Below are 17,482 nucleotides of genomic sequence, written 5' to 3' on the forward strand. Positions count from 1 at the left end.
AGTTGAAGTGTACCTATGATGAAAATTACAGACCTCTTTCATCATTTTAAGTGGGAGAACTTGCACAATCGGTGGCTGACTAAATACTTTTTTGCCCCACTGTACATGATAAGAAACAAATTGCAGTCATTACATACCATTTGATGAAATGGCGCCATCTTCGTGTTGCCTAATTAAAATAACATCTACAAAGTCTCGTGGAGATATGATACCCATAGCAGCTGAGGGCGTGACAGTTCGGCAGATGGATATGTCCTGTATAAAAGTTGGATACAAAAATATATTCTTAGGAACTGTGTTGAAATAAAAAGCTGTAAGCAAAATAACATCATTTCATGTATCACACACATTTGAAGTTCCAGTCAACAAGAATATCTGCATTTGGCAATGGCGCAAACTCGGTAAAATGACCAACAGAAAGACGCACCTCAGTGACTTGTTCCAAAAGGTCAAACTTTTTCACATTATTGTCCCATTTGACTCTGCGTCCTTTCGGTACCGGTTTCAGACAGTCCCATACCTTCTCCAGGCTGCCATTTATGACACCCTCCCCTTTATAACTGCAGAAGAAGTGTACACAAAATACACATATTACACATTACTAGGGTAATGATATTTACATTCATTCATGGAGAAACAAAAAGCTCTTAAGTTCTCCGTAATAACGTCATAACATTTAATAAAGGCTCTACATGTTCATGGCCTGACTGTGGTTTAGTGGTTAGCATGTTGGCCTTACAGTTCCAAGATCAAGGCTTTAAAATGTTTTATTTTTGTTTTCTCCGTTTCTGGGGGAATTTCTAATAAAGCTCCACCTTCCTCTTGCATTCAGAGGAATCTACAATTGTATAACGTAAATTGTTCATATGTGTGAGAGCGAATGTTTGTTTGTATGTATTGGTCCTATGACCGACTAATGACTGGTGCAGGGTTTAACCCACCTCTTGCCCAAAGACAGTGCAACATGTGATAGGAGGTTGACCAGTATCTCAGAAAAGACTGTTGAACCCTGGAGGTTACTGTGTGACAGTACCATCAGACGGCATTTATTTAAGAGGATATCCTCTTAGCTAATGCATATGTAGCATACTACAGTTTTAGTTTGGTTATTTGTGATTATTACTTTTGTTGGGCGAATATATGATCGAGATCAATTTCAGGTCAATTGCCGTGAAGAGCTGTGAGCAGATATCAACTCGATCAAATATGGCATAACAGCCAATCGAAGCCAATCTTTTACCACCCCACTTCCGGTTACAGGGTACGCTAAAATATACAGAATCGTAGATTTGAACAGAATGACCGAACATGGAGGTATACACGCAGCTGAGGGCAGCAAAACAAATGACAGCTATAACTTGGGAGTTATGCTTTATGTGTCATCAGAATCGCAGAAGGAGTCAAGGAATTGTTTCCTAAAACAGATACTACTATTACTGTAAATGCAAAAAGTTGGAGAAATTGGAGTAACATAACTGAGATACTGTCATTTTTTAGGAAAAGATAAAATCATGTTTACAGAGACCGTGCACCTGACAAACACTAACCTTCATGGAGCTGGGCCAAGAGCCAGCACTCTAGCTGGCAGGCCAGCACCCTTCTCAGGCCATCTCTGTGCCTGCCTCTGGGACACGCAGCCACTTAAAACTACGATATTAACCCCAAAATAATGAGGTGAACAGGTCCCAAATTACCTTTACATGACAGGCGATATTTTACTTTTGCAAATTTGATGACTAGTTTTTGTCCCAAAGCTGTGGGAAAAAACACACTAGTGCTACTCCTCCCAATGCTAGCCACTTGTGGACGCAACCACTGATTAAGTTAATGACAACTTGATAGCTTTTAATACTATATACTATCTTGTGTTGATATATTAACTGATGCATCCTGGTGTCTGATTTCTTCCTTTAACTTGAAAGCATGTAAACTAAAATGTACTGGTATTCTGTACATAGCTATGTTGTAGTGCTTTTTGTTATTTACCTCAAATTTTGGACTATAAGATGCTACTTTTTTCCTAAGCATTGAACCCTGCATCTTATAAAACAATGCAGCTGATTTCTGGATTTTTTTTCCTAATGGCCATAATGTTTTGTGTTTAATAGTTTTTTATTAAACCCGAGCACAGGGCTGAAATGGTTTGTTATTGTGAAATTATGATCTTGAGATCGCATGATATGAAAAAAAATTGTGAACTTTTTTGCCATATTGCCCTGTCCTAATTATAATTATGAATGACGTTTCAGAATCTAAATAGGTTTGACATTTATTTTGAACTGCAGATCAAATCATGTCATTATATCAATTATTAATCATATGAATAATATATCAAAATGTGAGGTTTCTTACACATTCCCTGGGAATTCAGAGGAAGGACGCCATGAGACAACTGTGTCATTCTGTGGGAGAAGAGAAGGAGATTTACTGATTTCTTAATTTTCTGTATTGCGCCAAACCACATTAAAGACACATTTCAGTGTTTCCAATTAGACATGGAAACATATTGTGGTATAATAATGTAACGGTTTCAAAACCATACAACATTTTCTGTTGTACCGTTTTTTGCAATATAAGGATATGATATGAGCTGTAGCATTCCCTCTACACACAGTTTTGCAGGCTGTATGATAGCTAAAGAAGCCAAGTCCCTCGAAATTCCCCATTGTTGTTTTTCCAACTTCTACTCTCTCTAATGCTAGTGCTTTATGTTTTTCTTCTGCACTCCATTTTAGGGCTAGGGTTGCATTAAAGTACTATCTATCTATTATTAAGTTAAACAATGTTTAAAACATGTGTGGCAAGGGGCGTGGTCCACGCGTTCCCTGCGGGCGGGGTGTGTGCAGAGATTGGTCATGAAGCAGCTGACAGGTGAGTGGATAATCTCAGCTGGAACGAGTTATCTAATCACCTGTTCCTTTATTAGCAGCGCAGGAGACCTTGACGGGGGGAGAGGCGGAAGACACGGGAAGGAAGACAACTGGCTGAAAAGCCAAGGACAGAAAAGACATTGTAAAATTGCAAGTACGGGCTGGAAAGCCTTGAGTGTATCTGTGTTAAAAGAGATTAAAAGATTGTAACGCTGTCTGGAGTGTGCCGCTATTTCCGTGTGATCCAGAAGAACCCAAGCATGAGCATTGCTACAATGATTATTATTCACAATCATTCATTGTGTTAGGTAAAACGTAGTGTTCCGTTCCCATAGGTCGGCAATCTAATTGTGGTAATGAGGTCCAGGACATAAGTGGAGGGAGTGCATGAATGTGACATCATCATGTAATTTGTAATAAAATAGTTTCATAAAATGGGTAAATAAACTTTATCAATTCATTTCTAAACAAACTTCTTGCCTGCTTTTTAAAAGTGATAATATCACCGGCAATCACCCTCATTTACTTGTGACAGCTAAAATCTAATTTGTGATTGAAATTCGATTAGTCGTGCAGCGGTAGTTGGTGCAATTAGTCGACTTAAAATGAGTACCTTGCGTCGAATTACATTGCTACGGACAGAGATCCTTTACCTCCCTGCAAGCCTGCACTGCGCAAGAGGTCATGGAGGATGCAATTTTACTACTCAGACTTGCCAATTCAGTAGAAAAACTACGCCGACTAAGTTCTCGTTTGATGCCATTACACGTTACAATTTATTTCAGAGAATGTTGAAACTGCAATGCTGCGTTATTTACAATACCATTACATCCCTACTTAAAAGTCACTGGGAGACTGGAGAACGAGGCTAAAAATGCAACACATCGAGTAAGAGAGCAGCTTTTGACAAGAAAACATGCTTATGCTAAACTAGTTTGAAATTACAGAAAAATAAATGCTTACTTAATTTTAACAGACGTATACCGGATTTTCCGGACCATAGGGCGCACTGCCGATGAATGGTCAATTTTTATCTTTTTTCATATATTAGGCGCACCAGACTATAGGGCGCATTAAAGGAGTCTTTTTTTTTTTTTTTATCTAAATGGAAAACACTTGCTTGTGGTCTACATAACATATAATGCTGGTTCTTTGGTAAAAATGTTGCATAGATTACCGTATTTTTCAGATTATAAATCGCTCTGGAGTATACGTCGCACCGGCCGAAAATGCATAATAAAAAAGGAAAAAAATATATATATATGCGTCGCATTTTTGGGGGAAATTTATTTGATAAAATCCAACACCAAGAATAGACATTTGAAAGGTAATTTATAATAAATAAAGAATAGTGAACAAAAGGCTGAAAAAGTGTATGTTATATGACGCATACATAACCAACGGAGAACGTGCCTGGTATGTTAACTTAACATACTATGGTAAGAGTCATTCAAATAACTATAACACATAAAACATGCTATACGTTTACCAAACAATCTGTCACTCCTAATCGATAAATCCGATGAAATATTCTTTCTTGATGTCGCTTCTAAACAACTCTGCCAACTCCAAAGGTATGCGCCGCTTCCTCTTGTCATTTTCTGCTGCATATTTCACTACGTCCATCTTGTAATCTGCAGTACATGATTTCCCTTTCGGTGCCATTTTTGTTTAGCCCTTCTCAGTTTTTATAAGTTACCGCCAACGTTGAAATGATCCATTTTAATAGCTATGGCAGTAGCATATAGCAGTTAGCATCCCATGACCCACAATGCACTTCTGCCATGACCCTCCCCCGCCGAATTCTTATTGGTTGACGTGTGTGTGACGATTGCTGACATGTGTGTGACGATTGTTGACATTTTTTTTGTCTCTTCCGCGAATTAGATAAATAATATTATTTAATATTTTACGGTAATGTGTTAATAATTTCACACGTAAGTCGCTCCGGAGTATATGTCGCACCCCCGGCCAAACTATGAAAAAAACTGCGACTTATAATCCGAAAAATACGGTATGTTTTACAGATCATCTTCAAGCCGTTTTCTGACAGTCGTTTCCAGATGTGCCGTTTTGTGGGCTGTCTTATTTACATGGCTCACCTTCGGCAGCGTCTTCTCTCCATCATTGTTGTAGCGGTGTAGCGTGCAAGGACGGGAGTGTCAAAAGATGGAGCTAACTGTTTTAACGACATTCAGACTTTACTTAAGTCAATAACGGAGCAGCATCTCCTCATTTGGAAACAACCACACTGGAAATGTGTCCCGGAAAAAAACGTCCGACCGGAACTCTAATTACTTAAAGTTCCTTGGGTGTCCATCTACACGCACATTCACGGTAGAAACATACATATACTGTACATATACATTCACTGTACAAACATATATATTCACATACTGTACATATAAATTTACTGTACAAACATTCATATACACATTCTGTACATATACAAGTACATATACATACATAAACTCATGCACATAATCACGTTTCCTCAAACAAATATCAACGTTGTTGCCCTCGGGGAAACTGAGTAACACATGGCACACTGACAACGCATAACCCATTGTTACTATAACAATCTACAAGATTAATATAGGTTGCCTCTCTCTGTTCCCCTCCATCTTTCGGTATTCCTTTTTTTTTTTATCTCTCTAGTTATCTTTAGGGTTGGGTATAGAGTATCGATTGGAACCTGACTAACTTTCCGATTCTCCCGGAATCATTCAAAAGTTTAAATTTCGATTCCTAGTTTCGATACCCAGTCCACCGACCGGAAAAAAATAATAAGTCCGCCGACCCGGTGTTAGCATAGCCGAGCCTATGTAGCCGAGCGAGTCAGTCAAGCATGGAAAGCGGGCGTCGATGGTCGAAAGTGTGGCTTTATTTTACTAAAAAAAGTGAAATATCGGCGAAATGTAAATCGTGCGACAGGACTGTTTCGTGCCTAGGAGGGTGCACGTCGAACATGATGAAGCACCTCAGAGTTCATGGAGTACAAATAAATGTGTGTCCCGTCTTCGAAAGGAGACACTATCTGTCCAGAACGCTCACGCATCCTGCCTGAGAAGGCGGACATGGTCATTTTCCTAAACAAGAACTGTCTCTGATTTTATACTGTACCTGCTGCTAATCTGGACTGGGTTTTGCAAGTTGTTTCTTATTGTTTATTTGCTTTTCTGCACCAGGTTAGCCCATCAGTGGGAGCACGGTAACATGTTTAAGTACCTGCAGCATCATACACTTGTGTGTGTAAATGTGTTTTCATGAGGTTTCCTGCAGCATCATACACTTATGTGTAAATGTGTTTTCATGAGGTTTTCAAAAATAAAGCTCTCTTGATGAAAGTGTACCCCTGTGAAAATGTATTCATAATTAATAATATTTATATTCAAGTTCATAGATTTGATATGTATATTCTAGTTGAAAACAGCCCTGTGAGGAATTTATAGTAAAGTTCATAAAAAGTTAATAGAATTAAAATTGATGGAGAATGTCATTTCATTTAGAAAGACTGTAGGTTAGCTAGCTCATTTAAAATATCCTAAACTTTTTTTTGACCCTGCCTTTCTTTTTTTTCTTAAAGAAAGAATTGGAATCGAGAATTGTCAGGAATCGGAATCGAAACTAAATTTCGGAATCGGAATTGTTTGAATTCAAACGATACCCAACCCTAGTTATCATTATGTATATGTATTGTTGCATTTGAACAACTTTATTGTTGATAATAGAGGTAAACTATTGGTATTGTTCATGATCAATAGCGCTTTTTCTATTGGTATTTGTATTGCTCCAGTTGTAGTGTAAAAATGCTCATTGTCATTTCTATATTATTATTTATTTCACTAACTGGTTCTTTGCTATCACTTTTACGATCATATTTGTACATATCGTATGTGCTGGTGTTGTTCTATTGTTGTTGTTGTTGTGTTTGCTGTTGTTTTTCTCTCTCTGTCTAATCCCCCTCATATCCACAATTTCCCCCTCTGTCTTCCTTTTTTTCCTCTTTCTATCCCCTCCGGCTTCACCAAATAATAGTATAAATACATTTAATAAAGTCAAATTCAAATAAGGCAACAAGAGAAGTATCCTACACTTCTCTTTTGTAAAGTAAATCTGAACAGCCGATATGGGAATCTACATCAACTATATGATTTGCCTGAGAAGCTGGACAGGACAAAATAAAAAAGAAAAAGAAAAAAGTTCCTTGGGTGAATAATGTATACTCACTACACTGGTATGTTTTAGCGTTTTCATGGCGAGTTTACTGACAGATATACAGTAAGTAAGAACTTTACACTACTTCATTTTAGAAATGGCAACAGCTGAGGATAAATGTCATATAAAAAGATAGAGAAAAAGAAGAAACTTATCAACTACGGTGTCGGCGCGGAGGCGTGCAATTTTTCAGGATTCACGCAGATCCCAAATACAGATCTGTATTTGCCTTGCATGGTAGTTCCCGCCATCAGTGTGTGAATATGTTTGTGAATGGTTAAGTGTGGAAATAGTGTCAGAGTGCTTTGAGTGTTTTGAAGGTAGAAAAGTGCTACACAAGTATAAACCATTTACCATTTACTGTCAAAACAAATGTCAGTAGAGGGGAAAAAAGGTTAGAGTCCAGTGTCGTCATATCTAAAAAGTAGATGTTTTTTCTCCTTTTGACTTTATTTTTGCCGTGTTTGCTGCATCGTCGTTGCTCTTGCTTGATTAGATGTCCATAAAATATAGGGTCTGGGAAGTAGAGGAGCCACCCATCCATTTTCTACCGCTTGTCCCTCTCGGAGTCGCAGGGGTGGCTGGAGTCTTTCCCAGCTGCATTGGGTGGAAGGCGGGGCACACTGGACAAGTCGCCACCTCATCGCAGGGCCAACACAGATAGACAACATTCACACTCACATTCACACACTCGGGCTAATTTAGTGTTGTCAATCAACCTATCCCCAGGTGCATGTCTGTGGAGGTGGGAGGAAGCCGGTGTATCCGAAGGGAACCCATGCAGTCATGGGGAGAACATGCAAACTCCACACAGAAATATTGTGAGTGTCTTTTCAGTATAAAACTAAAATGAACATTTCTAAAACGGAATTAACTTCTTCTTTTTTATTTTTTATGAATTATATGACCTTAAGAAAATGTAGGTGAAACTACAGAATGTGGGACTTACAATATTAACTATGAATAATAAAACATTGAATATTTAAAGTATATGAACCTAGAGGAGCCACATTCAAATATATTAACTAAACATAAGTAAAAAGTACTTTTTGCTCTGATTTGAATTCTTAATTTTTTGCCCTTAAAGTCTTTCTGTGTCCATGGACTTAAGAAAAAAAAAAAAAACAGAAAAAATGTATATCTACCGGTTGTCACTGTAGTATCAACCATATACTGATATTATACTTGGTATCGTCACTGTCAATATTTGTATTGAGCCGCCTACCTGTTTATATTCAAGAGCTCTTGCTTAGCATGAGCATGGTTTTTTGTAACATTCTACGGTGTTAAGTGTAGTCCAGGGTTTCCCATAATGTAATTTATCGTGGCTGCCCACCTTGGCACAATAAAAGCAGAAACACCTTAAAAATTAGGGTTGAAAACAAATTAAAGTAATATAATGTAATGTAACCTCCATAAAAAGTCAGAAAAAGTCTCAGGCTTCGTGTAACTTTTTTTTTTTGCCAATCTTATGCTAACAGCTGGCCCAATTCCAACACGTATTCCCTTCTGTACAAACACGTTTGTCTGTGTGCTTCACTCCCAGACACACAACAATATATTCCTCATTCTCTGCCTATCCCCTTTCTGGAGCGGAAGCAGTATGTCTGCAATGTGGAAAGTCTTTAATATATCAAAGATATACACTCGGTAAGCAATCTACAAAATGTGCAATATGCAAATATTACGAGGACGGTGGCAGCTTTTAAAGGGGAACTGCAATTTTGTAATTGTGCTTATCTTTTACAATTCTTATGTAAGACAGGCATAAATATCAATTTTCCTCTTTTTCTGCATTATAATTAATAACTAAATGTGAGCAAGAGATGGCTAAAGAGTTTCATCTAAAGTCTTGGCTGGATTTATTTTGAAGTGAAATTTGTCAGACCAGTCTGGCAAATTTCACTTCAAAAAGTGAAATTGTGTGAAAGAGCAAAATTACTTCCTCATCCATTTTTGTATTTACATGTATAAATATGAGAATGAATGTTGTCTGTCTATGTGTGTTGACCCTGCAATGAGGTGATGACTTGTCCAGGGTGTACCCCCGCCTTCCACCTGAATGCAGCTGGGATAGGCTCCAGCACCCCTGCGACCCCTTAAGGGACAAGCGGAAGAAAATGAATGGATGGATGAATTGTTTCCAGTAGTTTATAAAAAAGAAATAGCCATTTAAAAGGATTGGTCAAATTTCTACAAACTTGAAAAATTCGAAACAAAGAACATTTTTCAGAATAATATAAAATATATGGTAATACTAATTCATAACAACAGATTTGATTTTAAATGTAGGTATACATTGTTGAGCCTTATTTAAAGAAAATCATCATCATAGCAGATTATGCAATTTACGCGATTTGGTGTTTTGGCAATCTAGGGGAAACTCTGCATCTCTAACTGACACAAAATGTGTTTATGAGCGAGGTCAAGCCGGAACAGCAAACTTGTAACAGGCTCTGACAAGTAAGAAATACTTGTAAAATGCATACATTACAAAATAATAAAAAAATCTAATTATTACAGGACTTTTTAAAAATAATGTTTTATATAATCACAGAAATGATTATCGTTACAAATAAATGTAAATCTAAATAACATTTACAATAGGTATATATGTGTTTAATATATATAGGGTGTACAGAGTCTCTTTAGAATAAAAAAAATACATTATAAAAGCAATTAATGAGATCTGTTGTAAACATTTAAAGGGGAACTGTACTTATTTTTTGAATTTTACCTATTATTCACAGTCATTATGAGAGACATAACGATGGATCACTTTAAAATCTTGTAAAATAACATTTAATATTGACATATTTTGATTATTATAAGCATACACGGCCCATTCATTTAAAAAATGCATCACAGCGTTTGCTTTTTTCATCACTACGGTAATTATTACTCACTGCAGACTTCATAAGAGCCAACAAACGTAACACATCACTTACTGTATAAAGTCTGCGGTCATTAGGATGCAGACTGCTGGAATGTTCGTATATTTCCGTTTAGATGAAGAACGTCTGAAATCCCTTGTAAAGAAACAGGGTGAGGGGGACAAAGCGTCTCTTCTTGTTGTTCTCGCCAGTTCCGGGTCTAAAATGGCTGACAAAGACTACGTTTACACTGCAGACCAAAGTGGCCCAAATCCGATTTCGTCCGAATCTTGATTTTTCCAGATGACAGTTTACACTGCGAGCAAAATGTGATCTTTATCAGACTTTTGTGTAAACAAGCACAGGCCCCGATGTGGCCCAAATGTAGCCTTGACGTGACTTGCATCTGCAGTTCAATAAAGTAAAAAAGGAAGTTGCTACTACTACTACTACAAAATAAAATTAAAGGCGCCACCATATATATGGTCGCCACACCTTAAAAATGAGTGGGTATATTTAACGAGAAAATAAATTAAAGTAATACAATGTATGAACTGATATACATAGAGTAATATATTTGGGAGGGTTCTAATCTTTTTATGGCTGTTAAGTAGAGGCGGCATGGACATTCTGTAGTTTTATTTATCAATTCACATGTAACCAAATACGCCACAGCCTCCATTCCGGTCCTTCAACAATCGCTATTTCTTGGAAATCAAAATATATAGTCATTTATTACATATAGCCTATTATTTGTACACTGTCGAGTAGTGATGCGCCGAAAATTTTACCTTCAAAAAAGATTGCTCACCAAAACCAGATGTTGAGATGAAGTATCCACTTCCCCAGCTGGGCTGCGTCTTTCCCGGCCCACTCAAATGGCGTAGCTCACCCAAATATGACATAAAAGTCACATTTTATTCACATTCAGGTCACATTGCCCTTTAGACTGAAGTCATATTTGAAAAGATCAGTTTTCAATCGGTTTTGGAGTACCTCCTGATGTGGCCTGAATCTGAGGTGAAAAGTTCAGATTTAAAGCTCTTTGGAACATTTTGACTGAAAAAATTTTTTTAAAAAAAATCTGATTCGTATCACTTTGGGGCAAAAAAAATCAGATTTGGTGTGCAGTGTAAACGGGGCCAAAGTGTACCAACTTGTTGGATTACATCTTCAGCCATCTACTTTCCAGGTGAGTGGCATGATTTAAGATCTCCAATAAAGTTCCAAAGAGCAGGGAAGCGAGGAAACAACAGACCACTCAATGATGTAAGCATAGGGACACGGTTGTGATCACATCGCCGCTATATATAGTTTGCCTGCGTTAGCGCTTATAATAACAATATCACTAAAACTTGGTGACATTCAAGTCACAAAATTTAAATGGAATAAAAGTTGGCACTTTTTGAATGGTTATTTATTGGATTTTATGGGCGGAATAAAAGGTCCTCCCGTTGGTTCCGCTGTAAGCACTTTTATTTATTTTGGTTGTATTGTTATTCAATATTTAGGGGCAGCACGGTGGAAGAGGGGTTAGTGTGTCCGCCTCACAATACGAAGGTCCTGAGTAGTCCTGGGTTCAATCTCGGGCTCGGGATCTTTGTGTGTGGAGTTTGCATGTCCTCCGTGACTGCGTGGGTTCCCTCCGGGTACTCCGGCTTCCTCCCACCTCCAAAGACATGCACCTGTGGATAGGTTGATTGGCAACACTAAAAATTGGCCCTAGTGTGTGAATGTGAGTGTGAATGTTGTCTGTCTACCTGTGTCCAGGGTGTACTTCGCCTTCCAATTGTAGCTGAGATAGGCACTAGCGCCCCCCGCAACCCCAAAGGGAATAAGGTGTAGAAAATGGATGGATGGATGGAATATTTAGATTGCATTAAAAAAAATCCACCATGTCTTTCATAATGATTGTGAACGACAGGCAGAATTCCAAAAGAAAGTGTTGTTCCACTTATATAGAAGCTTTCACATTTTTATTCAAAGTTTAATTATAATGACACTGTATGGACAACCTTTATATTAAGTTACAAATAACAATATAAATACATTTATAGTGTATGTACTTGTGCAATATATGCATTTTTGCACAAGTTTTGATTATTTAGGGACACTGTACTTTAGGTATAATAACACTTCAACCTGCCAGTTTTTAAACTGTATTCATACCAGTGTTAAAAAGTATTGAAGTTGGTTGCAGTGTCAGGGAAAAGGTCGCAAACTTACCGATTTCTTGCAGACCTTCCACCCAGATGCATCGTCCCTGTAGCTCTGCAAACACTCGCCCACCTCCTTTGCCTTGTGTTCATAGTCCATGACCGTTTGAAATAACTACACTGTAAAATAGCTTCCTTACCAGCGTAAGCTTTGCTTATAAAAAAAAAACTAAAAAACAACACTACAATTTAGTGTTTAGTGTATTGCAGGTATGTAATTGTTAACGTAGCCGACTGGGTTTTGCTCAAGTGAGCATATTTGACAACCCCTCGACTAGCATTAGCTCTGAACTAGCATTAGCTACAATGAATGAAATGTGCCATTTCTGACCTTCCAGCAGCTAAATGCGAACCGAGCAGGACTCTCCAAAGGTCCAGGCAATGTTCAATAAATAACAAACATCGTGAACACAGCTACCTGCGTTAATTATCCATATTGCTCTGCGATGACGGCACCTACCGAATGTAACGTCACCAAATGTGTTGGCTCCTCTTCTTCTTTGGTTTAATGGCTGCGGCCAAGCAGCCTTCTGGTGTGCATTACCGCCATCTTCTGATATGGAGTGTGGACCGAGATGGAACCCTACTTTATATTCTTTTATTTAACCCAATGGTTCCCAAACTTTTGCAGGCTGGCGCCCCCTTGGCTCCCCAGTTAATTCCTAGCGCCCCCCTCCCCCACAGACACATATGGAAACAAACACCTCTTTCTTGATATTTGGTATGCTGCAATTTGAAAAGAGAAAGGTTAAACACAAATGTGTGTTTCACAAATAAAACCCAATTTAGTAAACACATTTATTTTTTAGCAGTTTTAACTGTTTCAGCAACATAGAATGGTAAATAAACATTCCACCAGTAACCTTCATTGTCTCACACTTAATATTAATGGAATGGATGTGCTTGGTGCAGGGACATAAGCTTCTCAACATCAGGCTGGAACTCACTAAGAAGAAGTCGTAGATCCCCGCGGTCAGTAATTTTCAGTCGGTTTCTTTGCTTGGAAAGAAGCAAGGCGACTGCACTGAAGCCCTGTTCTACTAAATATGATGTTGGCGTGTGGTAACCGGACCCTGATGCGTCGTCCACTGACTCGTCCTGCTGCACGTGTTGTGTACAAATCGTCAAACAAACGTTCAAACTTCTGACTTCGACTTCGGACTGCTGCCCCCCTACCGCCCCCTTCTTCCTCACCGCCCCCCCAGATCTTTCCACCCAAGGGGGCGGTACCGCCCACTTTGGGAACCACTGATTTAACCCATCCATCCATCCATCCTTCAATTTTCTACCGCTTGTCCCGTGGGGGTGCTGGAGCCTATCTATGCCACATCAATGTGGAATGCACTCCCAACAGGTATAAAAGTATGTGCATCTCTATATTCCTTCAAAACTGCTCTAAAACAACACCTCCAGGCAACTTCAACCCTTTACTAATACCCTCCTCCATTCACATCCCATCTCCACGGATTATAAATAACCTAATGTAAATAATATAACTTACTTCTAATGTATATACTTGTTCTTATGCTATCTGAACTCACTATGTTCTCTGCCTGCTGTACATATCCTACTAAGTAAGACCTACACTGTTTCAATGTCCATTTCTCTGTTGATGCAATTGTTGATGACTGAAGTACTGATATCAACCAAAGCTCCTCATCCCACCCCCCGGATTGTAAATAATGTAAATAATTCAATGTATATACACTGATGATTAACCTGTGTGATGACTGTATTATGCTGATAGCATATATCTGTACCGTGAATTGATTAAGGTGGACCCCGACTTAAACAAGTTGAAAAACTTATTCGGGTGTTACCATTTAGTGGTCAATTGTACGGAATATGTACAATCAATCAATCAAAATCTCAGCTGCATTCAGGCGGAAGGTGGCGTACACCCTGGACAAGTTTCCAACTCATCACAGGGCCAACACAGATAGACAGACAACATTCACACTCACATTCACACACTTAACCCATCCATCCATCCATTTACTACCGCTTTGGACTCCAATTGTAGATTGGAGTCCAATCTACAATATTTGCAAAAATATAATAAAAGTTTCTCAGTTCGAACATTAAATGTATTGTCTTTGCAGTTTTTTCAATTGAATATAAGTTGAAAAGAATTTGAAAGTTATTGTATTCTGTTTTTATTTACGATTTACACAGCGTGTAAATCGTAAATAAAAACCCACAGACCATACAAAACCCAAACTTCACTGGTTTGGGTTTTGTAGATCCGATCAATACCCAACCTTTGTATCAATACTATCGACATCTAGATCGATACGCCCACCCCTAAAGATCATGTTTTTTAATGCCAGATTTGGAGGACTAGCGTCTGGGCCAGACAGAAATGTTATGTTTGCGTGATGTGCTGTGTTGATATTTCTGTAGCAATCTACACACATCCATCCATCCATCCATTGCCTACCGCTTATTCCCCTTTGGGTTTGCGGGGGGCGCTGGTGCCTATCTCAGCTACAATCGGGCGGAAAGCGGGGTACATCCTGGACAAGTCACCACCTCATCGCAAGGCCAACACAGATAGGTAGACAACATTCACACTCACATTCACACACTAGGGAGTCGGGACCATTTAGTGTTGCCAATCAACCTATCCCCAGGTGGATGCCCGGTCTTTTTTAAATATGTATATAATGCTTTGTATTCTACGTGTTCTGAGTCCTGAATCCTAAAATAGCTTCCAAGTTCCACTGCTAAACTTACCATCTTTCCCAGTATTTCCTTTCCTCTATTGTATTTCCTACAAGGTATTAAAACATGTCCTACACTTTCTATCTGAGGGCAACAGTCACACAGCCTGTGTTATGTTTCTCTATCAATTTCAATGAACTATTTACATATGTATGTCTTAATCTCATTCTAGTAATAATGTCTTCTTCCTTCCTATTTCTATTACCTCCTCCAAAAATATGGCAATATCGCGAAATGATCAAGTATGACACATAGAATGGACCTGCTATCCCCGTTTAAATAAGAAAAAAATCTCATTTCAGTAGGCCTTTAACTTCAATATAATACATCCATCCATCCATTTTCTACCGCTTATTCCCTTTTGTTATCATTTGTGACCAATTCCCCTGTAAAAAACGATACATTATCGCAGATTCTTTTATTTAATACTCTATTTCCTCGTGGGATTACTGTTGCAGCCTCTGCTTTATTATTTATAGTTGTTGATGCATCTGTATATAGTATGACATTGTCTAAAAACATATTTTCAATCCATTATTCTTTCTGGTACTTATTTTAAATTGTATTCTTTAATAATTGCATACCTACATCTGGGATACCGTACATTTACGGTGGTATTGGTACTGTAGGGCTAACTTTAATATTGTCAACTTGAACTTTTTCATATATGTCACCTATTATCCACCCGAAACTATTCATCCTTTTCTTCTCTTTTTCTTGACAGTTTGGTAGCACTTGATGAGTTGGATGTCCTTGCTTGGACCCTTTTAAGTTTGCTCAATAAACTGCTGACAATTGATTTATTCTCATGTCTAAAGGTTGTTCATTAGTTTTTTATATGTAATCCTGCCACTGGGGTTGATTTTGTAGTTCCACAGCATAACCTTAGTGTCTGTGACTGAATCCTGTCTATTTTCCCAAGGAATGTTTTTGGAGCAGATTGATAAAAAATGCATCAATAATCAATAACAGATGGAATTAAAGTGATACATATATTGCTTTCAATGCCTGTCTATCGGCCCCCCAATCTTCCCTCAAAGCCCTCATTATATCGAACACCTTTTTACTTTTCTACACTATTTTGCTGATGTGGCTTGACCAGTTAATATATTCATCAAACCATATTCCTAAATATTTAAATACTTGTACCTCTTCTATATTTTTTCCATAAAGTTTAATTTGGAGCTTGTTTTGAACTTTCCTTTTAGTAAAATATATGACTTTAGTCTTTCCAACAGAGAATCTTAAACCCCAAACTGTTCCCCATTCTTGAGCATTTACTGCTTTTTGAATCTTCTTTTCTATATGATTTATATTCCTACCTCTCTTCCACATCTCTCCACCATCAGCAAACAATGCCACCTCCACTAATTATGGAAAATAGTACTGGACTTATTATATTCCCTTGCGGGGTCCCATTTTCCACTTCATATTCTCTACTATATTAATTCTCTATTTTTACTAAAATTGTTTTACTTGTTAAGAAGTCTTTTATCCATCTATACATTTTCCCTCTAATCCAAATTGTATTTAATGTTATCAGCAACCCCTGTTCCCACAACATTTCATAGCTTTCTCGCTGTCAAAAAATACTGCAATTATACTTTGTTTATTTATTTGTCATTTTCTAATTTCCTCTTCCAGCTGCACTGCTGGGTCGTTTGTGTTTCTTGCTTTCCAAATCCACTTTGGTAGTTTTTTATTATTACTTTTTGACTCTAAATAATATACCAGTCTTTCATTATTCTTTTTTTTCATAACTTTGCCCAAATTTGAAGTCACTGTTATCAGCCTATAATTAGCTGCTTCTTCCGTGTCTTTTCCTGGTTTGCATATTGGGATTATTACAGCTTCTTTCCACTCAGTTGGTAATTTTACTTCTTTTTATATCCTATTATATAATTTCAAAATCACTTATTTTCCTATGTTACCTACATTTGATCATCTGGTAACTCACCTAGTCTTTTCCTGGGGTTGTATTTTTAACCTGTTTCAATATTCAAACACATCCATCCATCACTTTTCTACCGCTTGTCCCTTTTGGGATCGTGGAGGGTCGCTGGGGTCTATCTCAGCTGCATTCGGGCGGTCGGTGGGGTACACCCTGGACAAGTCGCAATAATCAAACCATTTCATTCAAAGAAAAAGTCATATTTTTAGTTTTTCTAAAGCCATTATCCTTTTCTTCAGTCATTTCCCCAATATTGACATTCATTGCTTCTTCTCTTTTCTTCTTCTTCATTTCTCAAAGTTCTGCTTTTTCTTTATTTTCTACCACACACTGTGTCCCATCTTTCATCACATTATGTTTATGTTCACTTCTGGTCCCTGACATGTTCTTCATCATTCCCCACACCTGCCCAACTGAGTACTTGTACTTTATTGATTAAAAAAATGTTTTCCAATACTCTTTTTTCGTCTTTTTAATAACGTACTTTACATTAAGTAAGTGCCTCTTATACTGGATCATATCTTGAAAATGATGTGTTCTTCTCAATATTCTAACTCAGTGGTTCTTAACCTGGGTTCGATCAAAGCCTAGGGGTTCGGTGAGTCTGCCTCAGGTGTTCGGCGGAGCCTC

At 37.9% G+C, this 17,482-nt stretch overlaps 1 protein-coding gene across 1 annotated transcript in view; it reads right to left on the reverse strand.

Annotated features, from left to right (window-relative positions):
- stard5 (StAR related lipid transfer domain containing 5) overlaps positions 1–12,696 on the reverse strand; it is a 34,527-nt gene extending 21,831 nt beyond the window's left edge. Inside the window, exons 1-4 of the mRNA XM_061884309.1 lie at positions 12,188–12,696; positions 2,353–2,402; positions 428–560; positions 138–255 (exon numbers count right to left, since the gene is read on the reverse strand). Of these exons, the coding sequence (XP_061740293.1) occupies positions 138–255; positions 428–560; positions 2,353–2,402; positions 12,188–12,277 (391 nt within the window). The 5' untranslated portion in view covers positions 12,278–12,696. The remainder of the gene's footprint in view (positions 1–137; positions 256–427; positions 561–2,352; positions 2,403–12,187) is intronic.
- Positions 12,697–17,482: the final 4,786 nt, after the last annotated feature.

This window comes from Nerophis ophidion, linkage group LG02 (genome assembly GCF_033978795.1).
Source record: "Nerophis ophidion isolate RoL-2023_Sa linkage group LG02, RoL_Noph_v1.0, whole genome shotgun sequence".
Taxonomy (NCBI): Eukaryota; Metazoa; Chordata; class Actinopteri; order Syngnathiformes; family Syngnathidae; genus Nerophis; species Nerophis ophidion.